This window comes from Mugil cephalus, chromosome 10, assembly GCF_022458985.1.
Source record: "Mugil cephalus isolate CIBA_MC_2020 chromosome 10, CIBA_Mcephalus_1.1, whole genome shotgun sequence".
NCBI classification, from domain to species: domain Eukaryota; kingdom Metazoa; phylum Chordata; class Actinopteri; order Mugiliformes; family Mugilidae; genus Mugil; species Mugil cephalus.
The window spans coordinates 15,701,140-15,725,138 of record NC_061779.1 but is presented as its reverse complement, the minus strand read 5'-3'; the positions used below and the strand labels follow the sequence as shown (position 1 = coordinate 15,725,138).

At 42.6% G+C, this 23,999-nt stretch overlaps 1 protein-coding gene across 7 annotated transcripts in view; it reads left to right on the top strand.

Moving 5' to 3' along the window:
- The first annotated feature begins 2,465 nt into the window (after positions 1 to 2,465).
- The window catches only part of megf11 (multiple EGF-like-domains 11), a 71,532-nt gene continuing 49,998 nt past the window's right edge, over positions 2,466 to 23,999 (top strand). For all 7 annotated transcript variants that reach the window (XM_047597527.1, XM_047597525.1, XM_047597524.1 and 4 more), the window contains exons 1-5: positions 2,466 to 2,693; positions 18,790 to 18,922; positions 20,610 to 20,715; positions 22,629 to 22,730; positions 23,177 to 23,277. In XM_047597527.1, the coding sequence (XP_047453483.1) occupies positions 20,618 to 20,715; positions 22,629 to 22,730; positions 23,177 to 23,277 (301 nt within the window). In that variant the 5' untranslated portion in view covers positions 2,466 to 2,693; positions 18,790 to 18,922; positions 20,610 to 20,617. The remainder of the gene's footprint in view (positions 2,694 to 18,789; positions 18,923 to 20,609; positions 20,716 to 22,628; positions 22,731 to 23,176; positions 23,278 to 23,999) is intronic.

The window sequence follows — 23,999 nt, the reverse complement described above, 5'->3', positions numbered from 1 at the left end:
CGGCGAGCTTATACTGAAGCAAAAGCAACTTTCACTCCCAGGCAGACGAAGTTCATCTGGAACGAGGCCAAAAGCGATACACGGAGGACTGCATGCGCCAAATGTGACCGAGAACATACTTCTGATAACGTGCAGAAACAAAAGTGTAACACGGAGCGTAATTCTGCCCAGAGTAACGTCTTGTAAGTGCCTGAATACACACATGAGTAGGGTGCACCACTGGGGAGGCTGCAGGTTTGGCTTAGCTCCAAGGACAATAAACTGCACAGACTCAAGGTAAACTAGGTATAGGTAAAGTTAAAACTGAAACAAAGTCCACTGATCTATGATTAATAATTCATCCCTTAAATATATTTTTTTTTTTGTACTAGAACATCTCGGGGTCAGCTTCTCAAATGTGAGGATTTGTAGCTTAAATTAAAGTTAACTGAATCATTTGTGGGACCAAAACTCTCAAGGCCGATCAATCTCAACGTTTCATTGTGAGGCAGTTGAATAATCATCATATAATACGATCATTTTGACAACAACGGTATTTAGCGCCGCCTCGACCAACTCGAGCTGCACGTTGCTTTGTCATTGATGCATCGCGAAGAATAATCTACAGTGCGATATAATTGTAATACTAATCACTTCCAGGAACATTTTATTAATAATACATACGTACTTTATACATAATTTACAGATAATTCTTTCTTAAAGGAGAAGCGCGTAGAAGGATGTGTTTGCAGAAATGGAATATAGTGTTCATAATTATCATTTCCTCATGTGTAATTTCCTTTAACTACGTTTTGTGTTTTCATTAACTTAGATAGAGCCCTTTGTATCCGCTGTGCATAGCGAGTGGGTCCCGATCCTTGGAGCCCACCGTGATGAGTTAGCATGTTTGGAACCAAACTCTGGTTCTAGCTTTTTCCATGTTGAAGTTGCAGCCAAATCGAGATGCCACAGTATTCTACTTAATGGGAATTTAAAATATTAAAGTATGTGTAGAATTGCTTCTTTTAAGTATCTGAGTACTTGGTCCATCTGTGGTGGTTGTGCCGGGAGAGCAGGGAAGATGAGCGTTGGGCAAAATAAAATTCAATGCTTTATTTATAAAAAATAAAGTGGGTAACAAGTCAGGAATCAGGAACAGGAGAATCAAGTAGAAACATGTGCGTTAGATGAACTGACAAAACTGGGAGCAATGTCATGATACCAGGTATAAATAAATGTGTCAGAGCTGAGAATTATTCCCTGAAACTGAAAGGTTGTGACAAAAAGACGATTTTGATACACCTGAGGGACTCCACTGAGCCAGAGGTGTTATACTGAAGGCAATTGAAACCAAATAATCTGTTTTCAGTTACAAGTATTTAGCACAGTCACAATTAACATTAAACTGAATTATGAATCCAGTTGTCCAGTCATTTTTCATCAATAAACCCCAAGAAATCCAAGAAACCTACGAAAATACCGTCCAACCATCATACGTGGTGGCATGAAGTGAAAGCTGAAAATGTAAATCTTCAAAAACATGCATACTTTTCACAAAAAAAGAAGTTTAAGGTACCCGCTTGCTGGACAGGATGGACACAAAACAACTCACGATCACAGTGAAAGGGAACATTTTATCCGGCATATCCCCCCAAAGCGATTACTTTTCCAGGTGGCACGGTCAGTCAGCTGAAAAGGAACATTTTACCTCAAATCGGTCTGTCTGCTACACCCAACACCCTCTGACCTCCCACTAAGAAACACATCTCCCTGTTAAATGTCACCGCGAGAAACTACTGCCAGGCTTCCAAATCTCTCCATGTGGAAAATCAAAAAGGGGAATCTTGTCTGCCCTTTGAAACGTGGGGGAACGCAAAGTGTGATGGCGCTCCGAAAGACAAGTCCAGAAGCCTTCACACAGACTCTGCAATCACCTCCCCTCTCAACTTAGCATAAATCTGTCATGGGCAGATGACGATGTGTCATAAAAGGTTAATTTTGAACAATTATCTGAATGCCGAAGGAAAAACCTCATTCCATGACCATGTGTCTTGATCTTTTCTCCTGGTTCTCATGGGCGCTCAAGTGTGCACCCTTGCAGAAATATATAGCGTCTAATGATAATAATTATCTTGTTCCAGGCAATTTGCCCACTTACATTTCATGTAATTTCGAATGTTTCTGCCATGCACAGAGAGAAGACCAGCAATCAAATGTATGGAATTTTTAAGTTGTGTACGTATTAAAGAGGTATCTCCAACTTGATGGATTTTTCTCAAGTTGCCATAAGATTATTATTGGACGAGTTTCTGTGTGCGTAAAGCTGTGAGGTGGGTGCGTAATAGTGTGTGTGTATCTCCGTGTGTATTTTCGGTGGTGGGGTGGGGTGGAGTCGGGTGGGGGTTGGGGTGGGGGCAATCAGCATCAGCACCCCATGACGTCACTAGAGTTTAAAGTGGGCCGCGCTTCACCAGCGGAGAGGAGAGAGAAGAGAGAGGAAACGGCGGCGGTCCGTCCGTCTCACCTGACTTGCGCGCGTCGCCGAGTGCGAAAAATCCACATTTGAACTGCCACAAACTACCTCCCCTCATCCGCCTCCAGTTCAGCCTGACTCCCACAGCCAGCTGAACCTGCAAGACCGTGTTGCACAGCGGACCGGGCTGAATTCTCCCTATCTACTGGGCGATAACTTTCAATTTCAGGTTTCCCGGAGGGTGAGTTCAAATGCATTTGTTTCCCCCCCTACCCCCCGCCCCCCAGCTTGATTTAATCGGCAGAGGAGGCTAATGATGCTGCGGCAGGGGTGTCATCGCCACCGCCTGATAAACAGCTTTGCGGATGCTTATTTAAAAGAGATAAATGGCTTATTTTGTCTATTTATTTATTTATTTTATTTATTTTGTCTGTGTTGCTGGAGCGCCCCGCAGTAACTTGGTTCTCAGTCTTCTGGCGTTAAGGAGAGCGCTGCTGTTGGTGGATGTGACAAATTGTGCTTTCTATTTAATTAGGCTATTGGCGAGTCTATCCCGTGGAAATGTGCGCGCTGTGCCAAAGGAAAAGGGCTGTACCACTCAGGAGAGTTTTCTAATCTATTGCAGACATGTTTTTACGTGCCTTTTACCCTGCGTGCTCCCCCGTGAAAAGTATTTGAAGACTCGGTGATTTTAAAAGCCTGCTGTAATGCAATCAATCGTAATGATTTCAAATTAGTGTTACAGGGAGCAGAATTTAAGCGAATGCTTCTTCTTTGTGTGAAGTTTAGAGGCTGTAGCTGCGCCTTTTATTTCTTGGCTTCTATTTGACATCAATACTGGTTTAAGTGTTTAACTCCAGTGTCACAACAGCTTTCTCAGCGTATTGCGAATTTCTCCGTGGAGGATTCAAGATCATGTTATTGTCTCTCAAAGTCAAGGATTTGGAGAAGCAGAGATGACCATGTTTGATGGTGTGGATATAAAAACGTCCGTGTAGCATGTTATGTCACCTTTGGGCCACTAGGTGACAACAGAGTGCAAGCTAAAGTCCGCTGATTAAAGTTGCATTAGTCTATTAGTCAATGAGCAGATCTGCACCATGCTTTAATAATGAAAGCATTACTGCTGCTGATTCCCTTTGTGGAAGAATAAATAGACCAAAAAGCCCTTTTTGTAAAATCCACGATTTTTTATCAAATGACTGAGGAACATACCACACACACTCACTCTGTCTTGAAACAACTGGAGCCTCACTCTAGCTACTGTTGTTTTGCCGTGTTGGAGCTGCATGCATTGTGGCTCCGCATGGTTTCTCCGCATTACAGCAAATTGTCATAAAGTCATTTATCATAAATGCACCGTGGCACCACAGCAGTGCAGGTTTTGGGCTTGACCCTGAGACTGACACTTTGAACACCACGTTGTTAGGAAGTAATAATTACTTCCTCTTTGTTACATTTCCCATTCCATTTCTAGATTTGCGAGTGAGTTGGGGCTACACATTTAATCGGTTTTCGTCTCATTTTCCTGAGGAAACCAGACAAACAGGACACATCCACACTCTCAAATAAACAGTGCACGTCACCCCCAACTCCTGTTTAACTTCCAAAAACTGTTTGCCTTCGCTCTGTCACGAAGTCAGATTTTCAGTTATGTTGTCAGAGCCACTCTGAATTAATTGAAGCAACAAACAAACTCGTCTGTTATTTTGAAACGCCTCACGATAGCGGAAAATGTGGTCTAATGGCGCTCCCATTTTCGTTTGTTTATGATTTCCATGTAGCTGTAATTTAGGCTGTCAAACAAGTTGACAAAATCCCCACAGTCCTCCCTCTTTTTTTATTATTTTTTTAAATAATTAATTATTGCCCTGTTGAAACTGAGTATTGAGAATAGAAAGACGTGCTTGCCACAAGTACAGAGAAATCAACTTGTTTTCCAGCTTTGTGATGATAAATAATTTAAAACCTAAATGGATTTTTAAGTGATTTATTTAAAGGAGTTGGGGAATTTTCATAAGCTTTCAGTTCATCTGATAACACTCCAAGTCAGGTAATTAGTAGACGTAGACGTTTTTTTTCTTTCTCTGCAGGGCATCATCAGATCAGTTATTTTACTTTTGCATTTGTCTAACTAAAAGTGCTGTTTAAAAAAAAATGAAACAAAAATATGATAAAAAAAAAAAAGAAGTAATATTTATATTTTCATTTGTATGCAGTCAAGTAGGAATGATCTCTTCATCGTGTGTGTCTTGCACTTTGAATTGCTGTGCTCTCGGTTGTGTTTACTCACAATTTGCTGGTCCTCCAGGGTTAGGCCTGGTTTAAGCTGTGATTTCAAGCAACTTTTTTTCTTCCACCATTGAGAGGTTATGCCGCCAGAAGAACAAATTCATACTCAGTTCAGCTTCAGTGGCTTCGGCTCTCAGCAGAGCCAAGGACGAGCGTTGCCGCCGAGGCGCCGTAAACTCTGACGTTATTTAATGAGAAGTGAGCAGGCGCATCTTTGTCTTTCTTTCTGTGCTCTCCCGAAGCAACGAATCCTTCGAGGGCGCATAAGTGGCTGGTGGAGTTTTTTTTTTTTTGTTGTTGTTGTGTGCACTTTATAGTCTAGTAAACCCTTTCAACTGTAAATCCTGATGCTTGGCTCAGTCAATATCTTTAATTAGGCCTGATTAATGAAAGAGTGTGGCTGTGGAAGGCTGACGGCTTTCTCACTTCACAAGGACACATTCTATTGGAAAAAAATTGCTTTCCTGGGTGGGAAGTTGATTTTGCGTAGCAGTGCACAATGCAAATTAGACGTACGTATACGTTCATGCATATATGTTACACTTAGATGCCTTGTTCATTTTTTTTTAATTTTCCCATGAATGCCATCATCACTTGTTGAGCTGCAGGTCTGGAGCCATGCAGCGTCAATAATCTTCACGTGTGAAGAAAGGGATTAGGAAACACTTCCACGGTTATGCTCACATTTAGTTTTCCTCACAGGTTGGAAATGCTGTTGCTAGAGCAAAAAAAACGTCTCCAGCTGTGTTTCAGGATTTGCGGAGAACTGCTGTGGGATAATGAGTGGGCTGGGGCCGGTTCACGAGGCCACATCATAAAAGTCAGCTCAGCGTTATAATCTCGACACCGATATTGGAAAACTGCATGTGAATACCTCAGCATGCTGTAATATTTCAGAGCTGAGTTTCTTTTAGAGCTTGAACACTGTTCTCCGTCAGGGTCCCTCAAAAGTACCGACTCGGATGACCTTTATTCTGCAAATTAAGCTGTTTTTGCCTCGCGATGACTGATAGATCTTATTATTTCTCGCAAAAGTGCATTGAGCATTGAGCAAATAGCCTGGAGACACGGGAACTACATTAACAAAAGTTAATGAAATATGTGGAGGCAGGACCCGGACTTTGCTTTACTCTTGAAAGCTGTGGCATTTACATTTTTGTACAGTGTAGAGAGGGAATAAAACTAATATATAACACACAGCAAGCACCCACATCTCATATTTCCCGTCTTTGTGGATGTGCTGTAGTATTTGTCTGTAAAAGCAGCAACATGTTGCTGTCCTTTGTTACCGAAGGTATTTTGTTTTTCTTGTGAGCACGGACCATAATGAGAAGGCATGGTCGCGCATGCCTTATATCGCCGCAAAGTTTAATAAGTGCAAAGTGATGCTAAACTTTAAGGCTGCTAAAACAGCGTAGCTGGCTGGCATTGAAAAATAAGAAGACATCTGCAATTTAGATTCAGCTTGAATTCTATGTTCGCAGTCCCAAAGGTCTCACCATGTCTGAGTCTGATTATGCATGCATACGTTTAATTAATAATTCGACAATGCTCGGCATTGATGCCGGTCAGCCAGCGTTCTGCGCGGGGGGAATAGATTGCTTGAGCTTGATATCCAGCCACAGCGTCTCACCACGGACGAGAAACGATGAGCTCAGGCAGATTTCAGATACGCGAGCCCCAGCGTGGAGCTGCGTTAATCCCACCCCCCACCCCCACCCCACCCTCAGGCGCAGTCCTGGGGAGGAGCGCCGTGGACTTACAGCTCAACATCGCAGCTTGGCCGAGCTCTGATTAATGCACCCATCAGTCCTTTTCTTGTTTGTTTTAATGACAAGCATGTCCCTTGTGGGAATTTTGTGACTTTTTGCAAATACTGCTGATGCATGTGCTTACACCTGCCACTTTTTTTTTTTTCCCTCCCTTCCTTGTCTTGTGAAAAGACCCCTGCCAGAAAGCTCGAGTATTTTGACATGAGTAGGCTGTCAGTTGCAGAGCAAAGGGCCCGCACGACACATTTTCCACCAGAGACACGGGCTACATGAGCTGGAGGAAATGAGCAGTGATAACATCTCAGCATGTAGGGATGTGTTGTGCTTTGTTGATAAGGCTATTATTCATCATTATGCCTTAGACAGCAGAAATCCCCGCTCCATCTCAGGCATATGCTTCTTACGCATAGTTTACTCACTGCTCTCCATTTGCAGATGAGTTCCACTGGCTTTTTTTTTTTTTTTCACTAATTGCTGTGGAATTAAAAATGATTTAATCACTTGTCCAGACTGTAAAGAAACCTCAGACGTTCAGTGAGCAACTATGGCTAATCTCGTTTTTTTTTTCTTTTTTTTTTTTTTTCTTACAACCCGAGGTGGATAGGCAGAAGTAGAGAATTGAAGCATGGTCGTGTCAGAAACATGAACAAATTTAATATTTAATGTTAATTTTACAGCATCAAAAAAAGGTACTGAGAGGCACTAAGAGTGTCGAGAAAGTGATTTCAAATGGATGTGATCCATTTTATAGAGAGAAAATGTGATGTAGAAGGTGAGTCATCCCTCTGATCAAAGAACGAGGCAGTTTTTAATACTTGCTATAAAAATTCTAACAATATCCATTCCTGTTAAAAAAAAAGGTTAAATAAACCGAATTATTATTCCCTGGCATCTGTGTTGTGCTATGAATGCTCCATGGGTCCTATTTAGATTTTTACAAATCTCTAAAGAGTCTTCCCATGTTTGAGATGCAAAAGGTCAAATTGTTTTGGAAAAATCGTTCCTCGCAAAATGATGGCGTGAACGTGAAGCCTATGTCTCCGTAGAGTAACCGATGGTAATTACTATTCACATTTCATATTATACAGTAATTCTGCAGCATGATCAATGACGGATGGTTATCATTCTGACAAATGCAGACGGGGAAGAGTAGTGGTCATGTCACATTTGGCTGCTCGTATGGGACTGATGATTAAAGTAGACAAATGATTCACTGTGCTCAACTGCCCATTAATAGTATGATGCCTATTAGAGTGTGATACCTTGCCTCTGGCGCCTTTCACAGAGGGACCTCATCATAGTATTTTTTTTTTTCCTCTGCCTGTTGCTGCCTGTTGCTGGGGATCTGTATGTCTGAGCGCGTGTTTCCGAGTGTATAAATGAAAGTAAAATTTGATTCAAACGCAGAAATGCAGCGCACACTCGGCTCCGCTGCTGCATTGCATCGATTCCTGACGTATAACATATTGCTGCCACATCTCCGCCACAGCCTGTGCTACGCCTGTTAAACAACTGTTGTAGATGCATCTTCCTTCTGAGCTGGTCTGATCATTTCCAGCGAGGAAACTCTGGATCGTTTCCAGTGTCTGGTGATGGATCTGTGTGCTATCAGTGAGGCGCTTTGAGCTCCTATAACATAAAGCCCCCTGCGCTTATTCAGCACCCGGGTACCTTGCTTGTGATCAATGACCAGCAGTCAGGACATTGAATGGAGCGCAGATTGAACCACATCTGGGGTTTGGATGCGGAATAACAGCCCACGCAACGGGGGCGACTCATGAATAATACAACCAAGTGTCCCCGTTGCCTTTAGCCTCTTGCAGCCGTTGCCTTCGCACTCGGGCCTGTCCCGAGAGCAGAAGGTCAGGGCTCGCTATGGCCATATGATCGTGGAGGGAATGATGGACTGAAAGGACCATGAAATTTTACAGCTCTAATCATGTTGGTTGCAAACATTCTTAGGCTTCAGTGATTTGAGTGCATGGCTGTATTATTTGTACATTGCATTAGGCAGTTTTCCTAGTTCTGGTTTGGACTCCCTTCTGCTTTCTATACTGCTTAATTCTGTGTGCCACACATTCAACAAGGTGCTGGGCACATTCCTGTCATTTTGACACGACAGCCTCACACAGTTCCTGTGGGTAGCACCTTAATGATGCGAGGCTCCTGTTATACCACATCCCAGAGATGCTCTAATGGCTTGAGATCTGGTGACTCTCAGGTGCGGCGCACTCATTGTTATATCCGTGCAGCCGGTCTGAGGTGATACAATGTTTGTGACACGCCGCCTTATGCTGCCGAAAGTAGCCATTAGAAGATGTGCTCATAAAGGGATGGACATGATCAGCGACAATACTCCGTTAGGCTGTGGTATTTAAATGATGCTCATTTGGTTCCCCCGGGGGCCCAGTGTGTGCGCAAAGTGTGCTCCCATGCTTGGCTCGGACTTCATCAGATCCTCCCGGACACGTCTACACCGCAAAGCTCGCAACACAGTCTGCCTGTTGGACTGTTAATGTCTAAGCGATAGTTTCCTAACAGCAAAAAATCTGTTCATGAAACTTCGGAGGTGTGTGGAGAACAAAATGAAGCTCTGAGTTCAATGACGGCCTGGTCTGAGGACTTGCTAGCTGTGTTTACATGGAGTGTAGTATTCCACTAATAATCACACTAATAGCCCAATTTGGAAAGAAATGCCTCCTGTCACCACTTCATTTGGAGCTGACTGACCTGAACTGGCCCTGTCGGAGGGAATTGAGAGGGATGGTGTGTCAGCTTTTGAAATGAATCTTTGTAATAAGAAAATATTAGCGCCTAATAACCATTTAAGTGCTTGTAATTTCACATGTCACGTGGCTGCCCCATCATCTTACTTTACTGAATCAATACAGTGTTTTCAATTTTCAACTCAAAAAGTTGTGAAAAACAAGACTTCTTCTTCTTCTTTCATGTTTCTGGCAGATGCACCACGGTGGTCTGACATGTTACATGTTATAAAATGTATATTCTGATTAATTTTGGGGCCTTGTTGTATCTTATTGTATCATTTTATTTAGCATCCATTTAAACAGTTAAGTTTGAATCTCTAGTAAGAACGATTATAATCAAATACTCATGCGTTGGGAGGCCAACATGTCGATGTAGCGATCCCATTACAGAATAACTTCTAGTTAGGACTGGGCGGTATGACCAAAATTATATATCACGGTAGTTTTCAAAATTCTGATGGTATCACGGTATATTACGGTATTTATTTTTCATGTTTAATCAGGTTGGATGGTTGAGGGAGGAATTAATGCAGTAGATTGACTGAGGATGGACCATTTTACTGTGATGATGAGTAAATATTATAGAATAATCCCACACTGTAGTAAAACAGGTTTGTATGGCCCTGTGTTAGCACTGCATGCTGATATGGAAATCAGGGGACATTTACAGCTCGGACACAAAATAAATAAAAGGAATTAAATGTTATCAAGATGAAATGAAGAAACAATTATGGTTTAATTTATTTTGACACATTTCTTCATATTTATTCATATTTAAACCACTATGTCACTATGTAATGTCAACAGCACCGCGACAGGCTACCGTAATAGTTGTAGCCTGCGTGCAACATTTTTTTTCTCATTCATAAAAAGCTAAAGTTGGGGGCTCTTTCGAGGACAGCTATAGCCCGGGGACAGGTCATCCAAAACGTGGACTGTCCCCAGAAATCGGGGACATCTACTCACCCTAAAAAAAAACCCAAACAACCGACATAGCACCTTTTCTTGGCCTCCGTTCTGCAGCTTCTTCATTTTTCTGACTTTTCCATCTTCACCACGCTTCACAGTGACACAGTTGCACCATGCGTGTTTAGAAGCGCTACATTGAAAATGGTCCAGTCTGAAACAGTGTCTGGCAGTGCAGTGTTCCTGGCGCTAATCAAATACACCGGTGTGATGGGATATTGAAAATGCATATCATAGTGGAAAAATATATGAACCGGTATAACACCTAGTCCTACTTCTAGTTAGATATTTGCTTTAAAAAGTAGTGAACCTGTGTCTCTATGATCGTGGCTGGGGAACATATGAAACAATTACATTCTTGTATAATGAACTCTAGCATGAGTTTTAACAATGTGAACATTTAATGAAGCACATGATTTATACCTAATACATTTCACTCCATTGTTTCTCCAGCCCAGTGGTTATATTCTCCCTCCTGATTGCTCTTCAAGCTGCAACCCTAATGACTTTCTCTGCCTTGTCGCATGTTTCGGATTTCCACTGTCAGTTCCATTTTGGCTTCATGTAACTCCGTCACGTCAGTGATGAAAACAGGCATCTTCCTCATGTATTCAGCAGGCGGCCTGAACTGAGCCTCTCAGCCCTTCATTTTTTTTAATGCATTCAGTCCAAGTAGGCGTATTTTGCTCAAGTGGATTCAAGGACATTTAAAAGGTCACGGTGGCAAGAATTGGGCATACATCTTTAATGCAAATCCAGTTGATGGAGCTCTCATATCACCAAATTGAGATCACCTGGTTGCATCGTACATGCCGCGGGAGCATATTTTTCCGACATAATGATCATGATGAGAAGTCATTCCTCTCTCAGACATTCACTGGTGATACACAAGGTTAATGTACTACAGTAGCAGGAGGAGTACAACTGTAATCTAGAGAGCATTGTAGGAGATGGAGCTTTCAGTCGAACATAAAGAGCTGATTGTTGTTTGTTTTTTGAAAAAAATAAAAAAAGGAATCCCCAACTTCATATACACATATTTGTCTTGTGAGAAATCCCACAGCATCTTTAATTTCTGTAAATCAGGAATGAGGGTTGACCTGCTTACCTGACACCGTACATCAGTAAACCCGACTAGTGGGTGTAAAGCACTCACAGGTTTTAAAGATGTCTTGTTACTTTTAGTTGTGTATTTCTGCCGTCTTGTTTTATCTAGACTTGTACTTGACTATGTTTTAAATGTCCTCTACATTTATCTGACAAATTTATTTGCTTCGCTAATTAAAGATTTTGCTGAAGAAAGAGCAGCTCTACCCTCTTCCAGTCTCGTCGTGCGTTATCGTCATATTTCAGAAGTCTGAGTAGGTTGTAGCATTTCCACTCACATTATTCAAGGATTACAAAAAATAAAACTAATTTAGACATTATTATTTATCTTTTTTTTCTGTGCCACTAATTATCTCACAACTGCTCATTTTCATCTCGTTAAATACGCTCCATCTCAACACGCTCCAGCATTAAAATGCTGATTGACATATCAAGATAAGGCTGTAAAGTACATCAGACACACGAGTCATTTACAGCAGAACCACTTCTGTTTTATTTTATATTGAATCTTATGTTGAATATTCTACGTTTTGTAAATTTACATTCATGAGTGGCCCCTCTTTGGTGAGTAAAGGACTTAAATGGGCCGCCTACTGAGGTGTACGTGTCAGCATGAAACCGTTTTCCCCAAGTGTAACCTGAAAGTCCTTTCAGATCTCGGAGGATTGCAAAGTGCATCCACGCGCAGTGGCTTTTCTCGCCGTTTGCTCGCCCTCTGCTTGCTTCACACACCGCTTACCCCGCGACATTTGGGACGAGTTTCTCGCTGCTTGGCTTCTCTCATCTTGGACACTGACACAAAATAAATGAAGACACAAAGAAGACACAAGGTTCAGAGTTGGAGAGGGTTGGTGGCTGAGGTGTGAAACTATTGGGGTGTAAAATTGCCCTGGCAGCTTCGCTGTTGTTTCAGCATTTCATGGAGAGCGGCTCAGCTAGACTCGACTTGCTTGTTCAGTGCCTCCTTCCCTCTACATCTTTTCATTTGTTTTTTTTTGCCCACACCATACCTCTGCTCAGTTTGGCCCTAGATCTCTCGAAGCTGTAGCTCTAACATTCTGGTAAGAACCGTCTTTGTGTATTGCAATTGTGCGGTTGTGCTTTCTTGACTCTACAGCTGCTGAGTAATAGAGTCGCTCATTTGCGTTCTCCGCTAAAAATGATCCTGGTGGGAGAGAGCAGAAGGTTCAACAGGCTAATATTCACACAGTAATTTGTCCAAAGATGTCCAACTGTTCTCTAGCTGCTCTCATTACTTGAAATCAGTCACAGCGTGGCTAATTGTCTGCGTGGGGAAGAGGAGCCTTTACTGGTGCATGGAGGAGCCTGGCTGGTGCGTCCTCCTGGTGGCAGCAGGAGGCCATAGCCAGGCTGTGGAGAGGGGACGGGCGTAGTGCAGAGGGTACAGAAACACATTTGGCTGTCAGTGTGCTGCCTGTGGTTTGTTATTAAAAGCATGGGGGGAAACACTCAAACTATTTGAAGCAGCAGGCAGAGCTATGTGACATCAAGCACATTGTTATTTTGGTTCATTGTTATTTCGCTAATTAGTTTTCACGTGGAAGATCCAGGCCTAAAGCTGTTAATTGGTGACATGTTTATAACTGTAGACTCCGTGGCTGTTTTGTGAAAGAAACCACGTATAATTAATTACGAGGAAAAAAAAACAGTAATAATGTTTGACAGTAGAAAAACCACAAGAAAAATGAGGGCAAAGTTGCTCTATGCTGTATTCCATTATCTATATTTGATGACCGTGTTTACTCACATTAGTTTCACATTTTCTGCTCTTTCTTTGAACCACTTCTGAACAGATGGCTGGACCGGCTCCGCTGCTCATTTCCCTTGTGTGTCTGATTCTACATTCATAAAGCTAACGTTAGACTAGATTAGTTTCTCTGATGTCCATGAAGCAATTTCTCATTATTGCCCGTGGTTGAGAGCGGGCAGACTCTTCCATGGAAGCGCGCAGGAACGACGGTGTTTGCGTGCTCCGACGGGCAAGTCTTTGTAGCCAGACTGAAAGACATGAAGGTGCGGGGAGAGCCTCCCTCCAATGGGTCGTGTCTGGTGCTGGCCTGCCCCGCGGTAAGGCAAGGTTATTCAGATGAAAGATGGTGTTGAGATTAGTGAGCCCTGCCCGAGCTTGTGGACGTCCAGCATGCTGCACTGCGTGATTTATGAGAGTCGTGATATCAGCGGTCGCCACATGAATAAACCATGTGGGCAGAATTAAGCTCCTGTTAAACGACGCACAGCATTTCCCCAGGTGCCTCAACAACCAGGCAGAAAACCGCGGTCATGGAAGTTGTGCCGTTGCTGCTTTGTTGCGGGAGTTACACAACACAGCTTTCAAGAGGCAAGAACTGACGTTTTTCTTTTTAAAGCTGAGGATTTTCTAAACATCTTATTTGTAGAGTCGCTTCACACTGAGCTTTGTAATACATGACGCTGAAATACAAATCTGTAAAGTTTGAACAGCACACAGCACATCACATAATCTGTTCAGTGCTAAAATAAGTTCATTCATACATTGACTTTTATGAAATCATAAAATATTAACTAATCAGTGAATTATTATTATGTTTTTTTTTCAGTTATTTAATTAATTTGTTTGAGCATGAAACAAGTTTCACATTTTCTTCAGGCTCAAGATGAACTTTTCGCATCACTTGTTGTTCTTTACACAGAAAAGCACAAATTCTTCACAGCTGAGAAATCGGTCAAAGTAGACATTCAAACATATATATGTTTATCATCTCCTAGGTGATTACTCAGGTGACATCTTTAGACGATAAAACCTGTGTTTTAAAATCTGGCATTTACAAGATATAGTCGGTAGAAAAAGATCTAATGAAAGTTACTGTTGCTTTGTTGCATTATGGGATATGTTGTAAAAATCTTAATTAAATGTGTGGAAGTTTCAACCTTTACTGCTTTAATTTAAACCAGTCTGTAAAACTGTGCCTTGCGACACCATTAAATTTCTGGAACGGCCGTTGTAATCAATGAGTTGATTATCGATTCAAATAATGTGCGTTATTTAATTTTTTTATTATTTTTGTGCACTAGCAGTAAATAGAAATAATTGAGGACATAAATCAGTTTGTGTGAATGTACACTACAATCAGTCAAACATAACATGCAAAACTCAGCCTGTTTCAATTAAAACAGCTTATTTTTTGTCCATTTTTATCCTATAGTATTTCAGCTGTGGCACATTATACACTGAGAGGCTATGGTGGCCGAGTACCAGCACTTTCTCCTGGGAACCTGCGAACTGCATAATGTATACATGAATTTTAAGCGTGCTAATAATGTGCATATTGCACTTCTGTCTTGTGTCCTCCCTGTCCATCTTCACTCTCTGCCCACACTAACACCGGGCAAAATTCTCTTCCTGTCCTGCACAAAATAATCCGAACTCAGTACGTCGTGTGTCCTCGCAGATGTGCTGAACTGCTAATGTCCATAGCCTTAACTAAGCAGTATTATAGCTGGACTGTCCTGTCCTGTCCTGTCCTCAGATTGAGAGATTGTAAAATTAATCCTTAGCTGGATCATGTCAAGCTGGCATTCCTAATCATTGAAGTGTAATAAAAAATAAAGTACCCAGGAGAGAGATCAGGTGTAAGACATTGCTGCCTTGGCTCCGCTTCATGCTGTCAGCATTACTGAAATTCCTATAAATGCGGCGACAAACACCCTCTTGGGGTTCATGACTTCAGCCCACTTGTCAGTGCATGCGTTAGGTCTCTTTAAAGTGAGTGCACACGAAGAGGATTGAAGAAATCCGGAGAAACAAAGAAAAGTAATCAAGTAAAGTGCAGTTAGCAAAATACACTTAATGTGTTGATGGACTGGTCCACAGATCGGTCCTGTTGTGAATGAACCATGATTAAACTATTAGATATTAGTAATAGTAGCACTGAGGGAAATACTATTTTAATTTTGACAATGGCTGAGCTAAATCCACCCAACCCTATATAATCATTTCCTCCTGTCTACAGAGGATTACAAGAATAAAGTTGACTAAATAGAAAAACTCAAATAAAGTACCAATACCCTTTAAATGTATTTGAGGACTGTAGCCTACTTGTGAACATAAAATCACTATGGAGCTTTTAAATATGCTTTTCTTTTTTTCTTGGACGTCAGTGTTCAGTTTTTATGCCGTTGCTGCGCATGTCAGAAAACCCAGCACAGCATGTCCGCTGGCATGTCTTTGTGCTCTCCTTCTGGCCTCTAACACGTTGGAAACTCAGGTATGTGGCTGAAACCGGGGGAACCAGTGTCTACGATGCACCACACCACAGCTCCTCTAATGAGGCCTGACTCTTAATGACTCACAACCCCCAGCTAGAGACGGGGACGGCCACCACTGGGGTTTATCTCATTGGCACTCTGTGCTGCGTGGTTACACCGGTAACCTTTAGATCACTCCAAATTAGGTTGCTGCAGGAATCCTTCAGTAGTGATTACAAACCAGATTGAGTGGCTGGAAGAATTCTCATAAAAATTGTATATGAGGCCTCCGCTTGAATTGAGGAGCGAGATAATAGGCAGATCGTGCAAAGACATGTTACACGCTGGAGCCCCACGACTGATCAGGCATTCTGTCATGCTGCTTGGGACAAGACCGCAATACCAAGCGATGTTTCCGTTGACTGGTTTCGATTATGTAGATGTAAATTAACACAAGCAAGACAAAAGCGAGCATTCTGATGAGTCGAGCTCTAAGACGAGCCTGGAAGGCACCCCGGGTTCATAGATGGGAGGTGAGCAAACTCGCGTTAGTCAGTCATGCCTGCTGAGCATCATTCATGGAAGAGTGCAGGAGCTGGTCAGCCAGGGGACAGGGTGGTTAATTGCATTGCACTTTAATAAGTCACACGGTGAAGACACATGGCTTTAATCATGCAGATGTCTCTGCTGATAGGCAGTCCAGGGGACACAGTTGGCTCTGCCTCATCAATGTCAATGTTTCTGCAGGCAGGTGTCCGACCTTAACTGCGGGTGTCCGTATCCAGATTCAGAAATACTTTATTCGAGTGCACTGCATTCTTAACCCACACTATCCCCCGAAACTGATGAGAGATTGAGTGGGGTCCCCCTACCTACTATATGTGTTCTATAGTAAACTCGGCCTAGTGCTGTTGAATAAATATACATCATTATCATCATTTTGTGTTCAATATTAAGCTATTTAAATAATACACAGGTTCAAATATTCATTTTTTGGCCATGCAACTGCTGTAAACATACCTGACATAACTCGTCGGCAGATGGGAGCGAGCTGCACCGTCAGCTTCTCTTCCGCTAATATTGCAGCACGCTTCTGGATTTCCCCTGGGGACAGAATAGGCTCCCGGCCAATTGCTGGGAACGTGACAGAGTCAAAGTGCGATACGCGGCCTCGCGATTGGCTCAGCCGCTATAAGGGCGGGGCCTACTGTGTACAGGTGGCTCAGATTGACAGCGCTCTGTGTGAAGCTGCGCTGTTGAGACAGCTCCTGTATCGCTCAATGAGTGAAGTGCTGATTGAAAGATAACATCTTCTGGCTCCATTTATCCCTTTACTAAAATATGTTGGATTCATATTAATGTGCATTTAAATAAAAAATTTAAAATACATAAATATATATATAAAAAAATGTAATATATCTAAAAATGTCTAATCAACCAAAGATTTTGTGACCCCCTGCAGTACCACCGCGGACCCCCTAAGGGTTGCGGACCCCCTGTTTAAGGCCTGTGCTATATACCATGCATACTCTGCACCCTTCCTCTCGTTCTCTGCGCTCGCATCTCCATCAGTATGTTGCTATTTCAGCTGTTTGCCAGTTGGCTCACATGCAGGATTACAGCAACTGGGAGGGTTTCATAGTCTCAGTAATCAAAGTGACGACGAACAAGAGAAAAATTCATTTAGGGTGAATAAGGTCCCCGGAGAACATTTTGTTTGGTGCAAAGCGAGCATGTTTGAAGTCAAAGCAGAAAGGAGCTGTTTTCAGGGATTTCAGCAGATACAGCGAGGAGGCATACAGGAGGGCCCCAAGTGATGAGCCTCATATTGATCCAGCTCGTCTGTCTTGCGCAGAGCTCTTTGTTCAAAAATGCTGTGTGCTGAAGTTACGTAGACCCAGTATAACGTCATTAAAAGTGGATCGTGTTTGTCTTCTAACAAATACATATAAATGTTAAAATTCACTCCTAAGTAGCAAGGGTGCGTTCAGGCATGACAAAATATCAGGGACTTTCTTGTCCTTGACATTCCGGGTTTTGAAGTCGCTAAGCTGCTACCGACACAAGCTGTGCTGCACACTGATATGTCACTGGAGGTAGATTGTTACCACATATAACAGGATTTGGCGTTAAACCTCTACAGAGGGAGGGAATTCAAATCCAAATGTAAAACTACTCTAGCTGAACAAATAAAGGAAAAAAGAGAACCACTTTGCTTTTTGCGTGAGCCACAGTTTTGTCGAAACTGAGGTCAGTGAATGCACCGTCCGATGATGAATGAGTTGGAGCTTTTATTTCAAAACTTCTATCACTTCAGCTGTGCGTTTAGCCGAAATTCGTTTCTTCACTTTTGCTCTGTTGATAAAATGTGTGTGTTGGCATAACGGTGTCCCCGGTTGTGTGTTTGTTTGCCAGCCGCATGATGGTACGTCTGTAAATTTAAATTCCGTCCTGATTGCCTGACGGAGATCTCTAAGTGCGCTTATTGGTGAGTACAATAGACATAATGAGTCCTATCCACAGTGATTCCTCAGTCTTCTGAACCATTGTCCAGCTGAGCCTTTGAGACAGTTAATACGTAGAAGAAATTGAATTATGCATTTTTCTGAGAACAAAACCTGACGTGCTCTTTTGTCCCGCTTGTGTTTACATCCTAATTCAGGACTCAATGAAACGAAGGGCAGAAGAATCTCAAACCTGGCCTCTGACCTTGTGTAGGAATCATTAAGAGCGGTGTAGTGACAGAGCTGATAAACACATCAATGTTCTTTTCGTGCCTGCATTATCATTGCAATAACCCTTGTGTAGGCTTCGTTAATGAGTGCACATGACGCGGCCTCGCCACAATGTGGACAAGCCACTCACGGCGTTTGAAGTGTGAACAGAGTTCATTGTATCAACGCCACTTGAGTTAATGTAGGCTTTTATTGCTGTAACTTAGTGCGTCTGTGTATATCAGGTAGGTGGAAACTGTAAAATCGAATGAGGACTGTGTGGTCGGATGTGGAGGCTGCACGGAGTAAACTGGCCTTTCAAGGGCAGCTTTGGCGAACCGTGTGCCTGTTGAGAGTCTTGATCCCATGAGAAATGTATGAGTTTGTGTGCGTGCGTCCGTGTGAGCGCGAGCCAGGAAGCTTGTGTCTTCTGTGTGTCATCATAAGCTCATTATTTTTCTTCTCTCCCACAGATCTGCGACCTGTCATCACCTCTCCCAGCTACTGTGTGTATCTGAGCGCAGCGCCACTTCTGTCACTTTGTGCTTCCAGAGCCCCCCTCGAGCAGCCACGAAAACGCCCAGGGACCACGGGCTGCAAGATTAGGTGAGCTTAAGGCCACGTGCCTCCGGCTATTAGATCTGTCACTGTCTCTTTCTTCAAGGGCTATGTGGCACTTAATTTGCTTGCAGCCGTCAGTCTAAGAACCACTAAAAGCCATTGATTCATTTAATCTCGCCACATATTCAGGATAATCCTAATATTATCACCCCTTGGCCCCATGCCACAGGCTGTAGAACAGAAAGATTTGAAAAATGTGACCAGTTATGAGGTACTCCTCATGTCCAGAGCCTTTCAGAGACATGACTGAGGGTTGCGGTCTAATTGCTGAAACAATAAAAGCTTTTTGGTCCATCAAGCAGTGTCCCTGCAGTATTTAACAGGATTGTTTGAGGGAAGGGCCTGTACATGAAAGCAGCTGTACACCGTAACATGTGCGTCTGTTGATTAATCATCCTGTTAAGGAAATGAACATGACTTTAACCTCTGGCTGTTCAGATGAACTGCTACTTAGAGGAAGTGGAGGTCTGATTGATTTTCTTTCACATGTGAGTGAACTACATGCGGCTATCAATGCAGGAGATTAGCTGAACATGTGAATGCCTGTGTTATTGGATACGGTCACTCAGAAATATTGAGTTCATAACACACTGAGGCCCATGCAGAGCACACACAACCCACCGTTACATATTTGTTCTGTGATTGCACTTCGGGCCTTGTGCAGACACAAGGGCGACGGGTTTTTAAAACACAACGTATGAGATGTTTTTTTTTTAAAAAAACACACCCCTCCGCAAATCATCATTCATGCGACTCTGTGATGATACTGCAGAGGCGTTGGGGCATTAAGATATGAAATATGCCGTCTGTCAGTCACACATGTGTTGTCCATGCATTCTTATATGCTGTAATGATTTGCTATGGTATGGCCTGGACATGTGGAGAATCAATCACTGTCGGGTCCGCTGATCACATACGCTCTGCCCTGCCTATACGTCTAATGAAATAACCTGCTGGGCTAAACCAATCAACGTTTGTGTCACTGTGACCGAACAGAGCGCATTTTGAAGGTCTTGGTGAAGGAGACGGCAGGCGGCGTGAGACGTGGTTTTTGAACTTGGCTTGAAAACTACTTAAAGGAATACTTTTGACATTTTGAGAAATGCACCTGTTTGCTTAGCTTCGCGCGGAGACTGGAGACAGGGTGAAACAGTTAACCTGGCTCTGCACAAAATCCTCTTATCAGTACCTCAAACTGTGCCCAGACGGAATTTTGTTTGTTCACTTTGTGTTTTTTCGCCCCCAAACTCGAATGCAGTGGCTGTACAGGCATTAATTGTAAGCTAGCTAGCAGACCTGCAAAGTTTGTTCTGTCTGATCCCTCTGCCACGTTGTTTTAAATAGTTCTGACCTTTTTTTTATTCTGCTTTTTTTATTTTTTTTTGTACAGATTGGAGTTTTCTTATCTGTAGACAGAGCTAGGCTAGCTGTTTTCCCCTATTTCTAGTCCGCTGGCTGTGGATTCATGTTTACTGTACAACTGTGAGAGTGGTATTGATCTTATCGTTCAGCTCTCGGAAAGCAAACAGATGTATTTCCCCAAATGTCAAACCATGCCTTAAAATGAGGAGGTGCACCTCCAAGGACAAATTCTTTCATATTAGAAAGAGCATTTTCCGAAACGCTCCCATCGTTCTCACTTTATCTTACTCTTTTCCTTTCATCTCCTCAGAGTGGACGATGGGTTCGTCAGTGGCACTGCTCATTGTTCTGGGCTTCGTCACTGGTGTTTTGAGTCTGAACCCGGACGACCCCAACGTTTGCAGCCACTGGGAGAGGTGAGCGTATGCATTTTACTTGGTATAGTTTTGAGATCCTCGGCTCTCAGGAGTGACGTTGGCAATCCTGTAACTTTATTCAATGTATCCGCACTGAACGAAAGTTCCAGATCTATTGTCGACATAAGTCCAAACGGCAGTATCGATCTCAAACTGCATAAGTCACCAACCTCTGAGAAATGGGAGGAGTTGGAGCTTCAGATGAAATACGCAGGCAGATTGATCAGTGTACTCTCATCCCAATCAATCACGACAGCCATAGAGCCTGAATAATTATTAGCTGTGCTGGCCAGTGTCACTTATGAGAAATAAGCAGGAATAATTTCTGTCCTCGATGCGAAGGGGAGGAAAGGAGGCTGTGAAGATATATTATTCGGATTATTGCCTGACCAAGGTGAGGGTACTTAGGAGTTGTGGTTCCACCTTGTTGGCATCTAAATGAATTCCCTAAGTGGGCTGTGTGGCTTTGAGGTCCTCCAATATCCGCAGACTCCTCTGGCTGCACACTGGGTTAGGGTTATCACACATATATAGTATCTTTTCATATGAAAGTTATTGTGTTAGCTTTAGTGGGGCAGTACCATAGACTTTATATAAATATGGACGACCCGTCCCCACTTTTTTGCATTGGCCAAACTGGGCGGTTGGCATGGTACCTGGTAGTCATCATGAGGCCACACCCTGTTTCTAAAGCGTCAAATAACTAACTTAAACAAAACTTGGACAAAAAATGGACACTTCAGTATGCATCCATTATATTAACTACCTAAAATGACGAAAACCATCATTGAAAAAAAAAAAAATTGACATATTTTAGTGGTTTGGTTCGACCCATGTCCCATCCACGGAAGGGGTGGAGCTTATGACCTATACTGCAGCCAGACACCAGGAGCTCAACTTGATTTGCCTTCACTTTTGAGTCGTCCATCTTTAAATTGTCTATTGGCCGTACTTAAAGGCCCTGCATGCTGTTGTGTTTTATTTTTTTTTTTCTCCAAATATCACCAAGGAGCATGGAAAGCTGTTTTCCTGTTTCTTTTACTGGTGCACGAAGTATACAGATGTAACAGTGCCAATACAGCAATGAAAAAAAAATACCCTATTACAAGAAAACCCCTGCATTCAGATATATTATTGAAGTAAACTGAAGTGCAAATGTAGAAAAGGCTCCGGTGGCCGATAATATTATACATTAGTGTATTATTGAATGCACTTTATTTTTTAGTTTTAGTGTAGGAGTCTTCAACATTTTTCAGACCAACAACTCCCAAACTGATGGAGAGATTAAGTAGGGATTATACCTATTATATATGTGTTTTATATTGAACTCAGCCTAGTGCTGTTTATAAATATACAGTATTATCATTTTGTATTCAGTATCAAGCTATTCAAGTTATACAGGTTCAAATATTTAGATTTTTTTTTTATTTCAAACATGTGCAACATCGGGTGGTATACGTCTTCTGCCTCCATTTATCCCTTCACTAAAGTATGTTGGTGAAGGGATGATGGTCCTAGGGGTCGCAGACCCCCTGTTGAAGACCTGTGTTTTAGTGCATTGAGTTCTGTTTAAGGGGCTGGCCTCCTCAAAGGGTAACAAGATAAATCTGAATGTCTCAAATAGGATTAGATGAGGTAATGTTTTTTGGGGGGTGAAATATTGCACACGTGGACTTATTTAAGCCTCAGTTGTTTATTGCAGAAGTTTAAAGGAGTCATATTTCTTCACGGGAACAGCTAGGAATCCTGAATGTCTTTTTATCATTGGTGTAAAAGTTAAAAAGCTGGAAGCCACTCTATGACTGATATTTTGTAACTTGTAACTCTCAACTTGTAACTTGTTGAAAGTGCATAATCTCGACCTAACAAGGAACTGTAGCAGCCACTGGTGTCTTTTCACGTTTCTCTTTCAGCTATGCCGTGACTGTCCAGGAGTCTTATGCTCACCCGTTCGACCAGATCTATTACACCAGATGCACGGACATCCTCAACTGGTTCAAATGCACAAGGCACAGGTAAGTGTGGGACGTCTCGCGCTGGTTTATTCGGTGTGTCGACCTTTGCCGTCCCCCAAAAATCCGAGCCAAGTTGAAAGGCCACAATAAACGTCCTTGTTAATGTGACTTACGAGGAAGTGGAGGTGGCGGAAGAGCCGGGATGCCTCTGACTGTAATCATCTTCTTTTGAAGATGTTGTTATGTTTTAATTACTCCATCAGGAGTTTATAGCGGGCATCCAGCTAAATAATCACACTGCGTCGCCTCTCAGATAGCGACTTTTATGTCGGGGGTTGTTTCACACAGAATTGCGCCAGCATTTAATTTTTTTCCCTGGTTGTATAATTTGTCAATAACAACAAAACATCAAGTTACTTTTAGCCTCCGTACGCTGTCCTGCCCTTCAGAAAGGGTCAGTCTTTAAATCATGTAGCTGTCTCCGTGTGCCTTTTTTTTCCCCCCAGGATCAGCTATAAGACGGCTTACCGGCGGGGAGTGAGGACCATGTATAGGCGCCGCTCGCAGTGTTGCCCTGGTTACTTTGAGAGCGGAGACTTGTGTGTTCGTGAGTATCTTTTTTTTTTTTTTTTAAACCTCTTTGTCCTCGCTGATGACATTTCAGTCATATCTGCGAGACATTTTGAAAAAAGAGGTAAACATTACGATTGATCGCTACCGTGGGCGGCTTGCAGATAAAGCCACAACTCCCCACCAGGCAGCCGCCGCCCGCCCGCCCCCCCGCATAAGTCGCCCCTACTCCAGTCTGAGCCTCTAAATCACGAACCCCCAATAATACTGTGCCACTGTTTTCTCTGTTAGCCTGCCACCATCTGTGTGAATTTATTCAGTTTAAGATGATTTAACAAGATGGCACAGTGTTTTACGCCATAGCCCGCTCCCTGCTTTACTCTTCCAGAAAGAGTAGTTTAATTGAAGTTGTATAACAATGAGAAAAATTAACGAGCCAAAGGGGTGCTGGTTGCGGACTGAGGAGGTGCAGCGCCCACCATAAAACCACAGCAGAATTCAATAACTTAAAAAAGCGCAGAAGCCTTGAAAATTGAACTGTTGCAATATGCTAATAACAATCCTTCACTGTCATTTTTTACGGCTTCATTAATGGCCATTGATTTCTATTTTTACTCTCACACATCAAACTGAATATCTTTGCCTGTTGGTCAGATAAAGACAGAACACTCAGTATGGCTTCTGAGGGTTATGTTTTTCATATCCCCGTCTTATCTAATGTTTTATTCCCTTTAAGGAAGATTAGAATTGCATTTTAAT